The 16,334-nt window shown below is 35.9% G+C and overlaps 1 protein-coding gene across 4 annotated transcripts in view; it reads right to left on the reverse strand.

The window, feature by feature from the left end:
* The window catches only part of PARPBP (PARP1 binding protein), a 38,417-nt gene that overhangs the window by 7,243 nt on the left and 14,840 nt on the right, over positions 1-16,334 (reverse strand). For all 4 annotated transcript variants that reach the window (XM_072923477.1, XM_041713585.2, XM_030263187.4 and 1 more), the window contains 3 exons: positions 8,210-8,393; positions 4,014-4,192; positions 2,710-2,791 (listed from right to left, as the gene is read on the reverse strand). In XM_072923477.1, coding sequence (XP_072779578.1) covers positions 2,710-2,791; positions 4,014-4,192; positions 8,210-8,393 — 445 coding nt within the window. The remainder of the gene's footprint in view (positions 1-2,709; positions 2,792-4,013; positions 4,193-8,209; positions 8,394-16,334) is intronic.

Below are 16,334 nucleotides of genomic sequence, written 5' to 3' on the forward strand. Positions count from 1 at the left end.
CAGACTAACCACCTAACACCTGTCAGAGGCAGCATAGTAAAAAGGCACTTAGGGCAGTCTTTTGGAACTAAAGTTACCATCAAACATACGGCTAAAGAAACTTCTCTGAAGGAGCACAGATATTGAGAAGAAACATAATATTGCTAGTCCCTTATTCAAAAAACAAAGTATCTGGTATCTCCTGAATCAATTGCTAACATGAGTGCACTATGCATAACAAAATTTGTAACTAAAGTTTACAAGCAACCTGTACACATTTCAAGATGTTTGCATGGAATAATAATGGAGATTGACACTCAGTGTAAGAAGGTGGTAAATATTACCACACCACTTGACATCTATAGCTATGGACAAGGAATTCTTTGTGCTATGTGCTGTACGGTAAGGACAGAAAAAAATTTATTTCTACCAAGAGACATTACAATCCTAGACAAGAAATATAGGGATTCACAGCGAAAGGAACTGAAATTAGTCACTGTAATGGGCATTTATCTCAACAAAAAGCACTACTAAGATTTGAGAAGAGGTTGATTTACAGGTTTGAAAGGAGTATAATGAGTTCTGCAGATATCTATAGGAAATCCCTTCAGCCATAAGAAACAGTGTAAAAGCTAAAAGGGTTCAGGTGAAAATTAACAAATGAACAACAAAGACTGGTACTGCAGGCTGAATATAAGCAAGGACAGAGCAAAGCAGCAAATCAAATAATCAATGGATTCAGACAGGCTAAAACAAGTAGTTTATATGTACCACAATTTAAAGGAACAGACTGATACAAACACTAAGATGGCATCTAGTGTCTAATCACTTTGATAACAATCAGAACAGTAATCTCATTAAAGGAATGTAGGCTAAAGATACAAGTATCAAGTCCAAGAAAAACATACAGCAGCACATCAAAAACTAAAAATGAACACCTGGAAAATTACACTTGAGTAGACAGAGATAGAGAAAAATATTCCAGAAATGCCATGGAGTGAAAATATAACATGTACAATGCCTCCTTCAGTGTTATAGAAATACATCAGGAAAGACAGACCTGCCACCTCAAGATCAAGAGCTGGGTATCCACAGGATAGTGTAGAATTAATAGAAGATGCCGATTTTGACAAAAGGGCATCTTAGGTCTAGACCTGTGAATTGTTGATAGCTGAAGTTTTGTTTGTAGGTGTATGCAGCCACAAAGAAGGTACAGAAAGAGAAAAGAAGAGAAAGATACAGACTTAAAAGAATATGGAGAAGTAGAAACATGCAAAAGAAACTGTAGAAATTTTTAGAGAGGTAGAGAGAAAAAAACCAAAAATAAAATGCAAGATCAACATTTTAAGAAAGAAGTAGGATTTTATGCAAGAGGGAAGAAATCAAAAATGAGTGACAGAGAATTGAGTTTTAGTTATAAAAGTCATTACTTGTTTGGTAACAATCATTTTACTTGACTCATTTTTGCTTGGTTCTGTCAAAAACATGTCAAACCAGCAAATGTCTCAAATGTGGCAGGTAACTACTTTTACATAATTTTTGCACTTTGATCCTGAACACAACTGTTCGTGCATTCAATTACAAAAGTTTCATTAAGAAAATGATATATTAAACATTTTATGCAGATATCATGACACATTTTTGCTATTTGATGAGTAAAGCTGCAATTTAAACATGTTGTTTACATAAAATAAAGATCCTGTATCAGTTTTTCATATTTTGCCTAGGAGTTTTAAACTAAATGTCACCCTAATTAGTGCATGTATCCAAAATGCTCGTCATTGACCCAATCCACATAAAAGGACTCAGAATGAAGTTGGAGAATATTTCAAATGCATGCTGAAAATGTGCTTTTCATTTTGATGTCTTTCTACTTCTTAGACATGCACTATGTGTTCAAGTTTATCTAATGTCCAGTGAAAGCTATTTTCCATTGTGATGTTCTAGAACCAGTTCTGATGGCTTAGAACACCTCTTCCTATCACGCTAATTAGATTTGTGTTTTTACATATTGTCAGGACTAAATATGTAAAAAATATTATGCCACTACTTTTATTTAGCTTTCTGTTTAAATAGTGCAGAAGACAAGCTCTGCCTCCATCCACAGTCCCAATGATCGAGCCTGCCAATTTTAAGGAAATACTACGTAAAATGCAGTGCACCGAAAGATAACTTTCAGAAATATTCTTTTGAAATATTCTTTTGAATAGAGCCCCTCACAATATCAACCTGCTCTTGTAAATTTCCATTTCATCTACAAAAAGCAAACATTAGCATCTTTATTTTACTGTTCACAAAGAAATGTTATAGAAATGCCCTCAGATTGGTACAAATCAAAAGCATCAAAATAAAAAAAAAGCACTTTTTCAATGTCTGTTTTATCAGAACTAAAATCAGGCGCCTGCCTTCAAGTTTATCTCTGTTTTCATATAGCTTGGTTTATTTCTATGGTCCTGAAATAGACAGATTAATTCAGTACACCCTTACTAAGAAATTTTTTTTCATTAGGAAGTACTTTGAAGTTTTAAGCCTCTCTTTTCTGAAGATTTAGATATTTCTATTCATATTACAATACTGCTCTAGCTGGGCCAATTACTACAGGTAAATCACAATTATATTTCTTTGACTATGGGATGAAAATCTCAAATACCTGGCTGAAATATAACACTGTTACTTTTATCACTATTATTACAATGCCTCTATAATTGCATAGCAATTCCTACAGAGTACCTTAATTACTTTTTCATCCATAGATTTCAGAATACGTTGTCTAAGAGGTTTTGGAGAAGAACAATTGGATCGTGCTGGAGATCTATATTAAAAAGAGATAAGTATTTAGAACACATAAAATCAATTCCTTAATAAAAATTGTTGCCATACCAAGTTCCTCAGAAAGAGAAAGGCAAATAACTTTACCCTCCAAGCTTTACCTTATTTTCTACCTTCCTAAGGAACCACATCTACTGTGACAACTGAAGAGAGCACAAAGAAACCAAACCTACAGTTCCAGTTTCTGGTACTCATTTTGAAAGTGCGTTTCCAATATTGTAGCTCTGCAGACACAGTAATTATTTGTAATGCTAGTGATCATCTTCTAAGCCACCACTCTACTTACACCCTCCTGAATAGCATCTGGTTGACATTCAATATAGTTTTCCACATATTTCACACAAGATGTTTCCACTCTCTTACATGTCATTATGTATGTAGTTACATCAATGAAAAAATTTTATGCCTACAATGAAAAAAATTAATGATGCATATAAAGGGGAATTTTTTGCTCTTGAAGTAAGAACTAACCTGTGCATTTGTAAGTAATTACTGATCTATTTAAGGTCACGGCAGACCAGTGAGGACAGGTTCTTCAACAATAACTCATTATTTATGTAGCTCATTTTATCCAATTTTTCATAAATAAAATTTGGTTTGTTTAACTTGTTCTTTATTTTATTTATTTCTAGTTGTTTGTGGTGTAAAATTTCTGCCAGCCTTGCATTGGTTCTCCTGTTTTAATTGCCAAAATACGAAGCTTCAAAATAGCTTCATCATGTTACTGTCTCCACTATCATTCTGGTTCATGAATCCTCTTTTGTAACCAATACTCCTTGTAACCAAATTCTCAGCATCCTGTTTTTTCAACAACTGATGATTCCTCAGGACCAGTGACCAAATAAATCATCACTGCTTCTTCAGAGCATGGATAGGTGAGTTTCCTTGTCAGTGCCCACAGAAATGGATTTTTGAGTGTCCTTCATAGAGTTTGTCCAGCCCAGAAATGTACTATACCAAAAAATTCAAGTTATAAAAGTATCTTGAAAACGCAGAAATTGCAAATGAAGACTTAGAAAACTTTTGAAAACTCAAAACTGTTGTAAAATTGCTTTTGCTTTACACCTAATCTCACAGCAGACTGCACGTTGGTTATTTGCTTTGTGTAAGTAACATCAGTGCTTTGTTAGACTCAGATCCTTTAAAAAAAGCAAGAAAAAAAAAAGCACAAAGTAACACAACAAAAGCAACCTCCTAATACTCACCTGAAGAGTGTCAAAACAGATGTGATGCCACACAAATTTAAGCTTTCATTGTCGCACAACAGATCCGCTTTGTTCTGGGTAGGAGGACTGACAGCTTCTTCATCCAGAAGGACTAGCAAGACCTTTACAGTATCTCTGCCACAATATGCAGTGCCATGATTTATAGAATGCAATTTTGGCTGAAGGTAAATAAAAAAAGGAAGATAAAACAGCAAAGTCCAGCAAGCCAGACCAATAGCTCGCCTCCAAAATCAATCCACATCAGCACAAGTTGTGAGAATTCCCTTTTGCAGTAAGGGGAATTTATGCAGAATTTCTCCATGGGAAAATTTTTCTCATCCCAAGTAGTTAGTGGAGTTTAGATCACTGACAGCTATGTGTATACACTGATGAGCAAGTCACAGGGAAAAATATATAAATCCATGCTGAAACTGTGCAGCAGAAATGAACTTTCTGTTTTCTGGTACACAAACACATTCTGTGAAGTCCAACAACTCTGACTACCAATCTGCTAAAGCAGTTGGTTAAAAGTGAGATTTCTATCAAGATATGACAACAGATGTATGTGGCACCATTTCCTGTTGTTTGGGTGAATTGCCCATGATTTTCCACAAGAATAAAGAATTCCTTAAAGAAAAAAACCAATCCACATCTGGAAGTGCTCAATAACAGTACGCGGTAAAGATGAAGAAATCCATAGCCACTGTGGGACTTAAAAAATCTTGAAAGTTGCTATATTTTTCTTCAAAGGCACTAGGAATTCCACAGAGAAATTTAGGGCTTAATACACGGTGGTAGTTATTTAAAAACTATAGGTTCTCCTATTCACTAATACACAGGAACACTGAATACCCTGACTTTATTCTGAAGGGCAAGACAAGCAATGAACTGCATTTATCTAATCAGTTAACTGTTTTTAAACACAGTCTTGAAAAGATCAAATTCTATTTGTCTCTCAATTTGATTACATCAATTAGTGCATGTAGCTTTCAAGAAACCATAGCAACACATGTCAGTCAGCTACTATAAGTTATAATCAATAGCTAGAAATAGCAATTACAGAAATGGTTGTTATGTGGCTTTACAGAACTGGCCTATTTCAGTACCATTTAACTTCCTCAAAATTTATTCTGAACCTCTTCAGTTACATCACCATAACATAGATTTTTATTAAAAGTCATGTGTGCCATTGTGAATTTGTCTTATTGAAAGAAGCACAAACTTGGCACCATGTTGACTGATGACACACAAAAAAAATCTTTAGAAACAACTTTCAGAAATCTCAAGTACTACAACACCAGAGGCTTATTCTGTGTATTAACCATGGACAAAAGTCCAAGGCAAAATAGGAACTCTAAGACAACAAAAAGATCTCAGTAAGACAAAGTGAAGCCCATGCTTATAAATAAGCCTAATAATAAATATTTTTTTTTAATAAAATAGTTCCAGCCAGAATCCATCTACAATAGTAATTTTCTTAGGAAGACATAAATCATAATTCCTATAACTCCTCATGCAGGCTTCAACACAAAATAGTGCTTCCTGCTGCATAAAGTAGTAACTTCTTCTGGAGCTCTAGATTCTTATAAAACAGGTATTTGCAGGGAAACTGAGCAATGATGGAAGAAAACTGCCACTGCCAGGAGAAATGCAAATATTTTTCTAATGAAGTTATACTTCTTAGGTACATTTTATGAGGAAGCAGACTTGAGCCAGTGGAGGCATAATTTTCACCTCTATACTTAAGATCCTATTTTAATCTGCACTCAAATTAACTATTTAATCTCTTGCATAGGAAAAAAAGCCTAACATCCTATCAACCCAAATTTAAACTGAATATAGATTTTTTTTCAGAAAAATTATAGTATCAAGGGGTTTTCTTACTACGTGAAATCAAAAAACCCCCAAGCTCTATGTAAGAATCAGAATAAAGCATTAATCTTTGCTGTCCTGAGATCTTAATAGAACAATACAGATGCTCTAATTTCTAATACAGCTTGAATTAATTTGGAAAACTTATTGGACTTGTTAAATTTTGATCCTCTTTTCATTACAAAATGAAATCTACCCTTCCATATGTTTAGTAAAATGTTCTTCCATACCAAGTTCCACTAAAACATCATTTGATATCACTATGTTAACATTTGTCTAAGCTCCCTTTTCCACTCCTCAGCTCTCCGAATCCTATGCTTAAGGATAATTGTTAAAATAGAAATTCATCACAATCTCCACAGATTTCACTTATATCAACAAAAAGAAATCCCCACACCAAAATAGCAAACACAGCACTGAAAAAGGCAAACAATTTACACACATTCTAACCCTCATCTCTCCACAAGTACCAAAAAAAAAAAGTTTCCCCACACTTTGCCTGTTCTCTACCAATGTTCAGTCCACATTTTACCCATTATCTCTCTCAACTACTGTCCTTATCTCTAATTCCTCAGGCCCACATAGGACTGTGCTGGTTGACCCTGGTTAGCTGCCAGGTGCTTGCCAAACTGTTCTATTCTTCCTCCTTAACAGAGCAGGAAGTGAAAAAATCTTGAAAAAAGCTCATGGAAGTAAGATGAGGACAGATTGTTCACTTACAAATCATAGTCAAAACAAATTTGACTTCATGAAATTAATCTAACTTATTGACATTTACTCATAATGGGATCCCTTCCTTCTTCCTGGACTCAACTTTACTCTCAACTTTTCTACCTCCTTCCCTCAAATGGCACAGGGGGGATGGGGAATGAGGATTGCAGCCAGTTCTTCCTTATGGTCTTTGTCTTCTCCTCTGTGTGGAGCACCTCCCATGGGATACGGCCCTTCATGACCTTCTCCACTGCAGGTCCTCCACACATCAGGATACAACCATCTTCTGCCTCAACAAGGATGATGTTAAACATTTCTACAGAGTCAGACTATAAACTTCTGGAGAACAGTAAGAAATAAATATAATTTTGGAAAAGAAATGGTGAATTTCTCTAAAGAATAAAGTTTTAGTAAAAAGCTTTTACCTGGTCATTATAATGATCTACATAAAGTTTTAAAGTTTTATTAGTAACGTAAGTAGCTAAATAAAGACAGAACTGATGGGAGTTATAATTTTCTCAGATGGGAAAGAGAAACAAATAGAAGGATATGAAAAGGAAACAGGGAAATACATGATTCATAGCAAACAGGAAAATGAGGATGAAATATATATCCAACATACTCTGTGGACATAGAGATTTAAACCAGCTTAACTAGCCAATAGGGTCTGACTGGTTTTAGCGGTCTTAAAGAAAAAGGATACTGAAGGTTTGATTAAAATTTGTTAAAAATCTTTTACTACCATGGCATAAATCCAATAACTTCACAAAAAGCATCCTAACAATTCTAAGCACATTGAAGGTGTCTATATATTTTTTTAATTTGCTAGAAAAACAAATTTCATTAGATATCTTATACATCAATGATGTAAAATAAAGTAAATAGTTGGTTGATTTTTTCATCACAAAAAGATTACAATATAAACCAGAATAGATTCACAGTACATGCATCACAAATAGAAGTCTTGTATTATGCCCTCAACACCTGATTTACAGAACTTTAAATATCTTGATTACTTCAATTAATACTTTCATTAGTGTTAAAAGATAAGATCTTACACATGTTTGTTTAGGGCTTTAATTCCCTTCCCACTCCACATTTTACCATGCTTTAGATTTCTGACATATTTAACCTTACTTTGAAGGCGCTACCCTTTGAAATACTTGATGCTGGACTAATTAAAACCTGCGTATTTTAATAAAAAATTACTGATACATGTTCCAAATCTTAATTCTACTTTCATGAGGTTCTTTTGTTTGGAAATTTGTTAGATTTACTGCTTTGAAATCAATGGCAAATCTGACACTAAGTATCTACATTTATAATTACTGCTCAATCAAATTAAGCCTCGAAGAGTATTTTATTTGCAATTTTATGGTAAGAAATTTAGTTTATGTAAATCAGTTATTTGATATTCACAGTATAATCCTCAAGCATAAGTCTTTCAACAAGTGTAAAATCACAGCGTACAGGAAATTACTACTTTAATTCAGTTAGGAAAGATTATACTCTATAGATAAGTCTTTTAAAAATGTAAAATAAACAAAACAGGCAAAAGATTTTTGCTTTCTTATAAAGCTAAACAGTCAAAAGAACAAAAGAAGTCCCATTACCCGTGCTGGACTGACTCCAGTAGTGCTAGCAGTCAAGATTTCCTGTTGTGAATCGATAATATTTTTAATCTTCAAATCCAAGTCTTGTACAGCTTCCTCTACTGCCTGACAGAAAGGATCCCCATTGCTTCGGCCTTTTATCAAATGCATCTTCACTGTTGACAGAATTCGCCCCCCTGCGATTCTGAAAATAGGCACAAGGTCATCTCCACATTAATCTTGGCAACACTTGAGTACACCTATTAGTGCTGAACATAGGCAGCCTTCACTGCTCATCAGAGACAACAGCTTTGATCTTTTAAATCAAACAGCAGCGTAGACATATTGTCCAACACAATAGTTTGCTACAAAAGAAATGATAAGGTAATGAATTCAGCATTTAGCAATACACTGAGCTGCAATACAAAACTAATGTCCCCTTAGAAGTTCAAAGAAAAGTACTTTCTTTAAACCTGTATTTATAGTTTTGCTCAAACTGTTAAGTGTAAACAAAATTCTTCACTCAAACATGCATTCCTGTTTAATACCCCGTTAGATCGGAGTCTTTTGTGCTTTGCAAAAGAACTTCAAAATCCCAATCTTCTTCCAGTTTTATTTAAATAGATAGTAATTAGACCATATGAACTTCCCTATTAGCTATAAAGGCACACTCCAATAATCTCTTTCTTCAGCACATGTGTCTGACTACTTTAATTAAGATTTTGTGAAAAAGAAAATAAGCTCCTCGAGTTAAAAGCTTAACAATTTTTTTCCAGCACCTAAACAAAATAGTTTGTATGTTTTACCATTGCTTTGTCTTGGGCAAAGAAAATAAAGCATTACAAGAATCACTCAGCTCTCCTATATAATAACACATCTCTTCCCAAAAGCTGGGGTTTTTTTTCCTAAATGAGGTTTGTAGTTCACATCAAAGCAGAAATGCAGCATCCTGAGCTGTCATTGGCACCTACAGTAGAATTTTTTAGACATTTTTGTACATTAGTACACTAATGATGCAGCAAATGACAGTTCTGTCAAAACCCCAAAGCAATGGCTTCGTTATTTCAGGTCATATAGCCAAGAGTGACATGACTCAGTTTTCAGCTTCCTCCATCCTTACCGGTTTCCTTCATATTCCTCTGCCAGCTTGCCCTAGAAGGATACCTTACAAATGCAAATAAAGATGTATTTTGTACACATTAAATTCTGAAGATAAATTTTAGAACTCCAGTTGGGTGAACCTTCATCAAATGAAACTTTGCACATCTACATTCATATAAAACACAAAATAATTGGGCAGAACTAGATAAGAATAGGAAATGAGTCAGAGGAAAAATAGTTTGTTTATATTGTTTCCACTTAAAATACATGGAGGGAACTGGGCCAGAGACCTTACTGCTTTGGCTTATTATGTCTGAAAAAGACTCTTCTAAATAACTTGAAAAATCTGACATGAACATGAAACTTTGGAGGGGGGATTGTTATTGGGTATTTCTAAATAGGAAAAAAACAAATATTTCCACACAATTCTCAACTTCAACTTTTACAGACCAAAGATTATACAATTCACATTAGATTTTCAGGCTTCATTAAACAGAAAAACTTATGCTTTGAAGAAATTTAAGCACAGTGTACACACTTGGCCAAAAGAAAAATCACCATGTCCAGTCTCTCTGTAGACAAGTCAAGATCCATCCAGATCTTGGAAATGAAAGTTTAAAAAAAGAAAAAAAATCTATTGTACCACTTTTCCAAACCCCACAGTTCAATCTAACAACAAAAGAATGAAAAGTTCAGAGGGAGAGAAAAAAAATCCACTGCAAGTTGTCAAGAGGTAAAGGGAGAGAAATGTTGAAGAAGAGTTCTGTTTCAGAGATGCATACAGGAACTGCAGCCAAGTCTCCTGATGATTCTTGCCAGACTGATCTGTTTTCCTCAATCCTAAACTTATATTTTCCAAAATCATATTCTTAAATGAGAAAAGTATTACATTAAATGAGAACTAAACCTAGAACTTTAAGACAAATGAGCAGGTGAAGGGATTGATTAAAATTCCCAATGAAAACCAGGCTCAGTTATTTCTGTCTACAGATCTGTTAAGCTTACTTGTAAATAAGCAATAAATTTATAATTTCCACACATTTAATATATATACCCACATGTATGGTGAAAGAAAAAATATTATTATACAACTAGTAATGGGCACTAGCACAGTTAATTAACATAAGTATGCCCTTAATTTAAATGCTTTGCTCTGCATGTAACTCAATTATAAATTCATAGATTTTCAATGGGAAGAAGCAACAAACCTTTCACAAAAATATTTTCTATGTTTATTTTTTTGCCTCTATTGCCCAATGCCAACTAAAGATATTTGCTAGTAGAAATAAAGTCAATTTAATCACATCTTCTCCCCATATTCCTTCTTTTCCAGGAAAGAGTTCCAGTCTCCTATCAGATATAGAGTACTAACTGGAGCAAGGATAAGTTTATTTATACTGCAACTAGAATTTTCATCAACAGGCCAAGACATAAAATGCTGATTCAATGTGTGTGGGTTAGTACTGAAATGCCCTGCCACACCTTATGCCATTTCACACTAGAACATAACCTGTGTTGTGTCATATTAGTGTTGTGCCATTAGTCATATATATTTGTGTGTATATATATTCATATAGATATATAGAAAATGCTGAATTTAGTTATTAGAAGCGTTTCTAGTGAAGTTCAAAAAGATTAACTAAAAGCATGATGATGAAAGGAAAACGTGGTAAAAAAGCACCTGGGGTGTTCGGGGTTTTATTTTACAAAGATGACACCCTATTACAGATTGCTCTGATATGACTCTTTCATAGATTCATATTACTCAGAAGATCAGTTGAACTTGAATGAACTTTAAAATATCTGATATTACACTAAAAAATATTTATAGAAATAAAATTAGGTTGGAAGCTGTTATCCACTTTGCAGCTCCTAACAGCCAGAAGAACCACAAAAGTTTTTTTTAATATGGAATTACATGGACATCTCTTATGATGATTTTTATAGCAGCAAAAGAACTTTTGTTCTTTTTAATTCTGAAAGAGAAGAAAATAACTGGTTGAATTCAAGAATTAACTTGATACATTAAAGAAAGCAATATCGTTTGTCTAAGGCAATTGGAAAGACCTTACCCCTTCTAGTCAGTGATCTTGCTAAAAAGGCTTCTGTGATGTTCCATTCAGATCACAGGCTACTGGTAAGAGGTACTCTAGGATAAAGTGCTTTGGTATCACATGCATAGTCCAAACTGCATCAAAGGAGGACTCTTACCAAATCCAGTCATATAGTCATCAGTTGCCACTATGGCAGAGGTTGTAAAATAGTGGTTTTTTAAAAGCTAGTAATATGATGCTTTTCAGAGTCACATGCAACATTTCTTTCCTAAAAAGGTATGAGCTGAAAGAAAACTCAACTAGAAAACCAAATTCTATCTTTTTCTATGACAGAAATAACCCAAGGAAATCCATCAGTGTAATTTTAAATGGAAGAAAAACCCCAACACTTTAGAAACAACCACCTTCCACTGTCCAACAGAATGTTTAAACACATATGCCTGAAGTCAGTAGCACCATGGCAAACCTCCAGTGAATGGGTCCAGTCAAGTCCAAACATGACCATCAGCATGAAAATTCGCAACTATTTTAGACCAGCTGAGAGGAGTGGCTTACTTTCTTCAGCTTTAACCAGCACTGAAACAGTGGTCAAGCAGGATTCAGCTCACCTGTTTCATAGCTAGAGAAAAACAAATGTCTACATATAGATAAAATTAATCATATCTTAAAAATGCATTATTTGCACCAGTGCTTCTAAAGAGTTAAAAATAAGTGCAATGTAAAAACTCTACCTGTTACCCAGGCACTGGACAAATCTGATCTTTTGTCACCAGTTTCTCCTACCAAAAAATACTCACAGATCTTGTGCCCCCTTCAACCCTTTGCGTCTTGATTCATCCCAGTTCCAACCTTACTCTTTTCTATCTAATTTTCCTTATCAAACTATCTTTTCTTATGTAGAAGTAATTAATTTATAATAAACCGATAGCACACCTTGTCTATTTTGTTCCTACTGAGATTATAAACAATATAAATATTTTATAGATTATAAACAATTTAATATCCTCTGCTTACCAAAATTATAAATGACATCAGCAAGAGCTCTTTCTTACAGAACTCAGGTTTTAGTGTGAAAAGCTAATATGGTGCAGGAGCACTTTTATTTATTTTCTGGAAATACGTCCTTTTTGGAAAAGACTAAAATAGCATAAACAAGGAAAAAAATGTTGAGGATATGGACAATATTCAAAAGCTGATAAAAAGCAGAACAGAGTCCTGAAGTCTATTCCAAGAACAGAAAAGAATATATCAAAATTCTATTATATTAAGGTCAACATTTTTATTCATTCATTTCAACATCAACAGAGGTAAAAAAGAGATAACAAATATATAGCTATCCGACTTTGGTAGTGGGAACAAGCGTCTAAAAAGAAATCACAAACACTCAGTGCTCAAAGGGTGGGAGGAGATCACAGCCTGTTTTCCTTTTTATGGATTTAATAGATGCTTTAGAACTTGACAACAACCACTCCGTTATCCAGATTTTTAATTTAGAGCTATAGGAAGAGAGCAGCAGTAATTCCATTCTCAAACACCAAGCAGCAAGACATCAGCTAGAGCTCAATCTGCCTGGGTAGAAGAATGGGACAAAATGTATCTGGATAGAAATACTATACAAATGTTTCTAACAGAGCAGTAACTGTGCTTTTAAAGCAAATCTAAAGGCATATTTCTTATGTTATAGCCATATATTAAAAAAAAAAATTAGAAATGCATTTTCATTTAGAGTTCAAAATTTTAACAATAAAATCTTATCAGTGAACTTCCCTAGATTATTTAAATATATTTGTAAAAGAAAAAAACTATATCAAAGCACTCATAGTACTCAAAAATTCCACCTCCAGCAATGGATGTATGATTATTAGTCAAATTTTCTGACAGATATCAAAATTAAGTGAAGACTCTTCCTTATACCTTTTGGAGTTTCACAGATAATTATATCCATAACAAAAACACAGCAAAAAAACACACTTGTTGCAGAGTGTTTTTCCATCTTGCTGCTGCTGCTGCTTTTGCTGTATTGGCTAAAATGTCTTTCAGCTTGTTGGGAGAAACTGGAGTGACTCTTCATATTCTCCATCCCAAGATTTGCTACTCAGGTCTGGTGACAAAGTTGCTATAAAAGTAACCAAGTATTCTTCCTAGAATAAGTCTGGATAAGCAGCCATTAAATTCCCTGTGAGAAAGTTTTAAAAGGCAAAGGCACTCAGGCAAACTGTTATTAATTATAATAACATAAATTATATTATACTATAATAATATTATGAGCACAGGGCCATTTCATCACAACACTTCGGAAAATATGCAGAAATATCAGCAGACCAGCTTGGCTAAACAGTGAACTGATGACAGAGCTTGAATGCAATAAGGTTTCACAAAGAATGGTGGAGAAGGGACAGATTGCAAACAATCTAGAAACATCACCTGGGCATTTTGGGATGCTATCAGGAAAACCAAAGCTCAGCTGGAGTTGAGAATTACAAGGGATGTTAAAGGAGCTTCACCTGCTGAACAAAGAAAATGAGGGACCTTTGCTAAAAGGCAGATTTTACAACAGTGTGGGCACAGATAAAACAGAAGTACTCTGTGCCTTCTTTGCCTCAGTCTTTACCAACACTCTGGTTAGAGAAATTTTTCAGAAAAGAGCTGCCAGCACTGGATAAAGATCAAATCAGGCTTCACTTGACAGTACTGAGTATGGTCAAGAACATTGAACCAAATGGATTGCATCCAAGACCCTTAATATAACTGGCAAATGCCCTCATAAGACAACTTTATATCATCTTTGAAAAGTCAGGGTGACCAGTTGTGGTCCCTCACAAAAAGAAAAGCAAATCATTGCCAAAAAAAAAAGAAAAAAAACCAAAGAAAACCACCTAAAAAGCCCCATAAGGACAGTTTGGGGGTCCACAAGTTCATCAGCCTCATTTTGTTCCTCAAGAAAATAATGCAAAGTCTTCTAAGAACACATATCTGGGTATATGAAGGATTAGGTGGTAGCTGGTAACTATAAGCATGCAGTTATCAAATGTAAATTATGCCTGACCAATCTGTTTCTCCCTATAATAAAATAACTCAATTTGAAGACCAGGGGAGAATGGTGGGTGCCATTTCCCTTGATTGTATCGAGGCTTATCAACACAGTCAGAGAATACTCTCAATATAAGAATATTTGTGTTAGGGTCTGGAAGGATGTACAATTAGAGGAGTTAACTAGTTGGATCATCATGCTCAGAAGGTAGCAGATGTGTTGTAACAATAAAGTATCATAGGGGCCTATCCTAAAACCTGTTTTTTTTCCTATTATCTTTGGCAGTGACTCTCTAAAATTACATGCTCATCAAGTTTGCAGATGACACCAAATTAGATGGAACAGTCAATACTCCTGAGGGCAGAGCTGCCATGCAAAGATACGAAAACAGACAAGAGGAATGGGCTGACAGGAACCATATGAAATTCAACAAGACATGCAGTCTTGGAAAGGAATATCCCCTTGCAATGACACAGGCTGGGGAGCAGCTCTGTGTAAAAAACCTTGGTGCATGTTCAGCAAGCAAGCTTCAAGCCAGGAGCATGCCTTGGCAGCAAAGAAGGCCTACAGTATCCTTGGCTGCATCAACAGTAGCATAGCCAGTAGTCGGAGGAATGTGATTATCCCTCTCTAATCAGCACTCGTTGGACCAAATTTAGAATACTGTGTCCAGTTTTGGGCCCCCAGTCCAGGAAAGACACTGATAAACTGGAGCAAGTTCAGCAGAGGGCTGCCAAGCTGGTCAGGCAGTCATGCCCTGTGAGAAGCAGCTACGGGAACGGCTTGTTCAGGCTGCAGAGGAGAAGGCTTCAGGGGGATTTGCTAACAGCTTTCTAATACCTACAGGGTGGCAACCAAGATGGAGCCAGACTCATGTTGACAGACAGTGAAAAAAGACAATAGGCATCAACTGACACAAGAGAGGTCCTAACTCAATATAAGAAAAAAACCCCCACAACTTTTCACTGAGGACAAAAGCAGTTGGAATAGGCTGCCAAGAGGGAGATTAAAAACCTCCAAGGATGGAGACTGTACAAAACTTGTCTGAATAAAGCCCTGATTAACCTGAGCTGACTCCATTACTGACCCTGCTTTGAGTGGGATGTTGGACCAAAAACTTTCTGATGTTCCTTCCAACCTGAATTATTCTATAATCCTAAACTTAAGCAATCCTATATACAATGTTTTGCATATGCTTGCACAACTTTCCAGCAACTTTAGACCACAACCTCCAGGGCTGCATGAACACTGTCCAATCAACTCAAACATTCAGCACAAGCCTAGATAGAGTCCAGTGCACTTCCCCTCCCCAAATACTACCATGCCTCGAGATGCAATCGCGACTTCCCGAAGGAAGCCCATAAGGAAGAGCACTTTTCCTGTCGGGGGGAAGCAGGGAGCACAAAGCCAGGCGCTGAGGCGAGCGGTGTGCTGCGGCAGCGGAGGCTGCAGGGGCCGCGCTGCGGAGCCGCGCCGGGGCGAGCGGGGCCGCTCCGGGCAGAGCTGGGCGATGGTGACACCCAGCGGCCACTGCCGCGCCCAGGGCAGCGCCCAGCCCGGGGGAAAACGCTGCCAACCTCCCAGCTTCGCTACTCTACAACACGAGTGGGGGGGTTTCACGCGTATGTATATGTACTCACCCCCCCCTCCCCACACCAGCCATCTAGCACAGTAACCAACATGACGAATGACCTCGTGTCCTTCAGTTTTAAGTCACGCTTTTTTAACAAGCTTGGGAAAAGCCATTTCAGGAGTTCTGGCCTAAAAGGGCTTCCAGAATGATGGATTAGAACTGCAGATTTTCATTTATACCAGCAGGAAAGAGTTTTCAGATCTTAAGGTGTACAATAATCATCCATTTAGCTGACAAATACAACATTGATATGCTCCTTGTCAAGAAACAAGTGTGAAAGAGTAGAACATCCAAATTCTACATATACTGCATTAACATTGTCCAAGT

Source organism: Taeniopygia guttata, chromosome 1A (genome assembly GCF_048771995.1).
Source record: "Taeniopygia guttata chromosome 1A, bTaeGut7.mat, whole genome shotgun sequence".
Lineage (NCBI taxonomy): Eukaryota > Metazoa > Chordata > Aves > Passeriformes > Estrildidae > Taeniopygia > Taeniopygia guttata.